The sequence below is a fragment of the Tamandua tetradactyla genome, chromosome 5 (genome assembly GCF_023851605.1).
Source record: "Tamandua tetradactyla isolate mTamTet1 chromosome 5, mTamTet1.pri, whole genome shotgun sequence".
Lineage (NCBI taxonomy): Eukaryota > Metazoa > Chordata > Mammalia > Pilosa > Myrmecophagidae > Tamandua > Tamandua tetradactyla.
In genome coordinates this window covers 98,622,577-98,628,613 of record NC_135331.1, presented here as the reverse complement: position 1 = coordinate 98,628,613, position 6,037 = coordinate 98,622,577, and the positions used below count along the sequence as shown (strand labels likewise).

Sequence of the window (6,037 nt, the reverse complement as noted above, 5' to 3'; positions counted from 1 at the left end):
GTGTATAATCATAGGAGACATCCAACTCTTCAAAGGAAGCTCACCTCTGGCAGGAAATTCCAGGCAGGAGAGAATATTCTGTCTTGAACAGTCCATTTTCCAGGATCCCTTGCAAGGCTGGAACTAGAGGATGGCACAGCAGCTGGAGCAGGGTTTGAACATGATGTGAGGAGGATGATCCCTGGACTAGGCTCAGCAAGGACATCACGGGCCTCGGTATGCCCAAGTGGCTGGCACTGGCAGGAGGGTACAGTGGCCTATCAGAGATCTGGGTTCCTCTGGCCTCCTTTGGCTGGGGCTGCTGTGGCTGGCTCCTCCTCTCCCCTCCTCCCTAGTCTGCACTCCCCCACTGAATCATGCAACTATACCCCAGTCTTAAGCATTGCTCAATCCCCAGGAGCCCAGCTCATGTGGGCAGTGCCTGATGCGCCTGATCCTCTCCTTTCAGCAATTGAAGGGAAAAACAAGATCTTGCACAAGGCACCTTGCGTCGACCCTCCACCAGAGAAGAGTGGCATGGAGCCTCTCCTGCTGCTAGTCCTGCTCTGTGTCACAGGTAGGAGCCCCTCCCTCATCTGATGCCTTCGTTGCCTCCCCTTCCTTGAGCTGATAAGGTAGTAAGGAGAGGGATGCATTTGAACTATGAAGGAGGTGGGAATCCCCAGCATACCCGAGCTTCCTGTCCCGCCCGCCTCTCTTGTCCCTCTGCTCCCTATACTTCACGTTCTCCCTCCTTCTCAGGATCAAAACCCGCTGTCAGACTCTTTATGCACACAGAGGTGCAAGGGATGGAGGGCTGCATCTACAGGGATGGCACTCTGATGGTGGCATCTCAGGCATTATTGCAGTGGGAGAAAGTTTTGGGGGACTCTGGTAAGAGCCCTTAAAATTGCACACTGCTTAAGCATAGGGCTAAGCCAGAGAAGTGGCCAGGTGGGAGGGGAAGAAGGAGGAATGGAACCTGAGACTGGCTATCTGTGTCTTTGGGGAGCCCCCTCCTACACTCTAAAGGTCCTCTTGTCCTTATTGCCCTCAGCCCTTGATGGGAAGTAACCAGGCTGAAGACTTCTGTCATTGTGATGGAGTGATTAACACCCAAATTCTTGAACCCAACTACTTCTTCGCATTGCTCCTCCAGAGCAACGGGCAAATCTGGGCAGCAGAAGAGCACCCAATGGAGTCTTGCTCCTGCAGCTTCTTAGCTGGAGGTGGAAAGGGGGATGCAGGGTATGCTGTCCTGCTTGGAGGAAGAAGGATGGATGGGGTGGCATACAGAGAGGTGCACTGACCGTCAAGTCTCTCTGATTCCACAAAGCAGGCCATTAGCTCCCCACACACCATCTTTCAAGTTTCAGTTACCATATAGTTGAGAGATGGGTGAAGGGAGGAAGACCAAGCTTGGGAAATTGAGGCACAGGGCTCTGAACAATTCTCCTGTAGCCCCTGCACTGGCAACGGTTGGTGCTCTAAGTCACACCAAGGAGAGTCCCCAAAATAGCAGCCTCATGTCCTCCCCAAAATAGCTATGAGACAAGTCCCTCCTGAAAGGGGAACAAAGCCACAGAAATAGGGAAGCTGGAACCTAAATGTCAGGACAATGGAGAATGCGTGGGCAGTTGCAGAGTAAGTATAGTCAGGGTCAGGTAGAGGCCACCCAGCCTAGCCTTCTGGGGAGCCAGCCCTGGGCCTGAAGGGACCACTGGCTGTGCTCTCTTGAGGTGAGAGAGGAGCCAGGAAGTCTTAGCCCCAAATGATAGGGAGAAAATGTACAGAATAAAACCGGTGGGGACCTCAAGACCAAGTGTCTCTGCAAATAGGCCCAGAGATGGTCAGGGACTTCTCCAAAGATGCATAGCAAATCCAATATTGATAAAGCCAGGTCTAGTACTCAGTTTCCTCATTCCCAATTTTTCTGTGTTCAAGCCTGGGCTGTGTCACCTTCTCCCAACTTGAACAAGAACATAAAACTTAAAAGCAGAATTTTTGTGGGTTTGGTTCACTGTGCATGGTAATTGTTCAATAATTATTTGGTTAATGAGTGAAGATGTAAATGAATTTCTCCTCTCCAGAAATGTCCCGAGCCTATAATACCACAGTATTCCAGGGCATGGAGGGACAGACCCTGCAGGTCTCCTGCCCCTATGACTCCACGAAGCACTGGAGGAGGAGAAAGTCCTGGTGCCGCCAGCAGGATGAGACAGGCCCATGCCAGCAGGTAGTCAGCACCCATCGCTCGTGGTTGCTGTCCTTCCTGAAGAGGCAGAATGGGAGCACAGTCATCATGGATGATGCCCTGGGTGGCACACTTACCATCATGCTGAGGAGCCTTCAAGTCCACGACGCTGGCCTCTACCAGTGCCAGAGTCTCCATGGCAACAAGGCTGACACTCTCAGGAAGGTTGTGGTGGAGGTGCTGGCTGGTGAGTGGGCAACTGACCAAATCTCTGGCTCACCCTGGGCCATGATTCATGTCTTTGACATTTGTGGGCAGGACCATTCTCTGACTGTCGGGAAACCTGAGAAACCTACAGCGTAGACTTTGCTTCCCCAACCTCAGGGCCACCATGGTTGGCTGAGCAGGCTGCTTATGGCACAGGGGGGATGGTCTTGTTAGGCTGTGCTCCCTGGTCCTGGACTGCATTGCTTGCAAGAATGGTGCCTTTCTCTAGTTTGCACAAGGCACTGTATAAGCTAGCCATGGCCTTGCTTTGCTTCCTCAAACAATTTTATCCATTTGACATGGGGTTAATATGAGAATACTATAGTCAGTCTGTAAGTAATAGAAGAAGATTAATTTATTTCTACATCCAACCAACCAACAAACCTACCAACATAAATTAAGTACCAACTTGGTCCTCACCCCCCCACCCCAGCATACCCCCCCCAAAATACAACCCTAGAAAGGCACACTTGCTTGTAACATTGGACAAGTTGCTTCACTTCTCCAGGCTTCCGTTTCTTCAACTTTAAATGGAGATGACGGTGTCTGTCCTGCTGACACAACAGGGTTCCCATGAGGCACACATAACAGAGTTAAAGGTGTTCAGAGTCAGTAATGTCCCGTGCCTGAACGGGTGCCTGGACAGGGTGGCTCTTTTCCACCCCTGAGCTTTGCATCAGGAACACCTTCCAGGAGAGCTCTGCCTGTGTCTCCAGAACACAACTGCATCCCAAAGGAGAACACAGCTGCAATTATCTGTCCCTTTCCGACTCTCCCCTCTCCCAGCTCCTGCTCCCAACATCGTTGCTCATCAGGGAAGTGAGGGTCAAGGATAGTACTCACCTAGCTTGGGGAAGGTAGGAGGGCCTGCCCTCCACCCCCCACAAAGCCTCACCTTCAAGCTTTTCTAGAAAGTGCGTGTGGGGGAGGGGGCAGGAATCTTTGGCCTTTTCAGGGTCTAAGGCTTAGCCAACTTCCAGGAGGGGAGCAGGAAAATCATCCTCATCATCCACAGCTTATGTAGACAGGTCAACAGTTGACTTGGGACTTTGAAATACATTCACTCCATTTGATCTTCACAAAGGGTCTGCATTGGGAGGATGGGGTTTGTGGCTATTGAGCTCCTATGAGGCTCTAGGCACTATATAGAGATTCTCTTGCTGAATTTGGCAATACTGTTATTAGAAGGTGCTCCTAATAGCCTCCTGTTCCAGTTTGCTAGCTGCTGGAATACGAAAACACCAGAAATGGAACAGCTTTTAAAAGAGGGAATTTATTAAGTTGCAAATGTATAGTTCTAAGGCCATGAAAACATCCTATATTAAAGTAAGGCTATAGAAATGTCCAAATTAAGGCACTAACAAGAGGTTACCTTCACTCAAGAAAGGCCGATGAAGTTCAAGTTTTCTCTCTCAACTGGAAAGGCACTGGTGAACATAGAGATGTCTGCTAGCTTTCTCTCCAGGGTTCTTGTTTCATGAAGCTCCCCTAGGGGCGTTTCCTTCTTCACCTCCAAAGGTCTCTGGCTGCATGGGCTCTCGTGGTTCTCGTGCCTCTCTCATGTTGCTCTCTACAAAATCCTTCCTCTTTTAAAGGATTCTAGTAAGCTAATCAAGACCCACCTGGAATGGGTGGAGTCACATCTCCCTCTACTCAAGGTTAATACCTACAAATGGGTGAGTCACATCTCTGTGGAAATAATCTAATCAAAAGAATCCAACCAACATTAATGAATAGGAATTAAAAGAAAAGTTTGCTCCTACAAGATTGGATTAAACATGGCTTTTTTTTCCCCTAGGGTACATGAATCCTTTCAAACTGGCACACCCCCCCATAGGTGAGGACTGCTCGGAAAGGTTAAATGACTTGATCTGCAAGGACCAGACCCCTGAACCTGGCCCCACCTGCAACGGTTCTTCCCCCCTACAGCAGGCAGCCTTGATGAGGAGGGGGCTAGAAGTTAACAGATTCTATCTCCAACAGATCCCCTTGATCTCCAAGATGCTGGAGATCTCTGGGCCTCCAAGGAGTCTGAGAAGTTTGAGGAGCCCCAAGTGGAGCACAGCATCTCCAGGTACTGTGATGGGTCTTTACTAAGACCTCTGGGTGGGTGGGGGTCCCAGAACTACAAGTCCCATGCCAATTAGAGGATGAAAGGGTCTTGTCTAAATATCCCTACAATCAGCCAGAGCATGCTGATATGACTGTGCCAGTTCTTAAAATAATGAAATATTTCCATAATGGTTTGTGAATAGTTGTGCTCTAAGACTCCTGAATGGACTCCTTCTGCTACTCTCTGGCAGCCCCAGACATCACCACAATTCAGCAATAATGAACATGTTAGTAGCACACAAATATGGGACCCAGAGTGTTGCTTCTTGGGTAGGATCAGAATTGGTCTGATTGGTCCATATCTATGCACTGATGTTTAAATATTTAATACAACCATTAAGTGTGCATGTACACACACACATACCCCAGAGTGGGAAATGTTATATATTTAAGTGCACTCAGCAGGTAGTGGCAGATCCATGTCTAGAACTTAGGTCTCCTGATGTCAGGCATCCTCTGAGCCCCACAAAGCCCCATATCAGAGATTCAGAGCCACTAGGAGCTCCTGGTTTCTTTCCATTCCTCTCTTTGAGGGTGCACTTGGGTCTGTGCATCACCTGAAGCCCTCTCATATGCCCTCTTTTTGTCTTCAAGGAGCATCTCTGAAGAGGAAATCCCCTTCTCTCCCACTTCCATCTTTTTCCTCTTGGCTTGCATCTTTCTCAGCAAGCTTCTAGCAGCCAGCGTCCTCTGGGCCATGACCTGGCATGGACAGAAGCTGGAGGCACCCCTCGCTCGTGGGCTTGACTGTGGCTGTGACCCAGGGCACCAGCTCCAAACCTTGACAGGTGAGCTTGGGCAGCACGAGTGGCTGGGGGATGGACTGGGCAGGGACAAAGGACAAGGGAAGGGTGCTGAGAAGGCCTTGCGAGTACTTGTTCTGTTTCAGGGTTGAGAGAGACCCACGATTAGAGGACCCCAGAGGGGAGGAGAGGCCCAGGAGAAGTCAAGCCAGGAATTGCTCCAGGCTATACTTCACCTCCTCAGCCACCAAGATACCTGCTCTGGCAAGAAGCCACTCTGCCTGCACCCTGTTTCCCCTGGACCCTGAGAGCAGGGACTTGTGGGTGATGGGAGGTGGGAAGGGTATACGTCAACTTCCAGGGATTGGACATTAAAAATTCTCACAAATAAATCTAAGACTTTCACACTTCACTGGATGGGCCTTGTCTCCTTCTACAGGGCTTGGAGGATCACCTAGGATGAGAAAAAGGTCTCACTCCTTGGGTCTAGGGTCTTAAGATACCAAGTCCCCCCTTTCTCAAAGACTCCAAACTAGGAAGTTGAATTTTTCTTCTTTCTCTTCCCTTCCCTAGATGTAATTACCAAGTCCTGCCTTCTTCTCCTCTGGAATTTCTCTAGCATCAAGACTTCCTCTCTATTCTTCCTGCTTTCTCCTGTCCTTCACCCTTCCTTGGACTTTTGCTGCCCTCCTGCTCTAGGTCACCCCATTCCTGCCTCCCCCTCAGCCAAGTCTATCTAATT

The 6,037-nt window shown here is 49.8% G+C and overlaps 1 protein-coding gene across 3 annotated transcripts; it reads left to right on the top strand.

Moving 5' to 3' along the window:
• The first annotated feature begins 284 nt into the window (after window positions 1–284).
• Window positions 285–5,665, top strand: TREM2 (triggering receptor expressed on myeloid cells 2). Of its 3 annotated transcripts, XM_077161753.1 has the most exons (6): window positions 285–556; window positions 2,070–2,420; window positions 4,239–4,277; window positions 4,424–4,514; window positions 5,147–5,340; window positions 5,442–5,665. In XM_077161753.1, the coding sequence occupies exons 1-6, from the start codon at window positions 409–411 to the stop codon at window positions 5,462–5,464; spliced, it is 846 nt and encodes a 281-aa protein (XP_077017868.1). In that variant the 5' UTR covers window positions 285–408; the 3' UTR covers window positions 5,465–5,665. The 3 variants fall into 3 exon arrangements, with proteins under 3 accessions (XP_077017868.1, XP_077017869.1, XP_077017870.1); XM_077161754.1 differs by lacking the exon at window positions 4,239–4,277 and having other exon boundaries at window positions 286–556; XM_077161755.1 differs by lacking the exon at window positions 285–556 and having other exon boundaries at window positions 2,058–2,420.
• The last annotated feature ends 372 nt before the right edge of the window (window positions 5,666–6,037 follow it).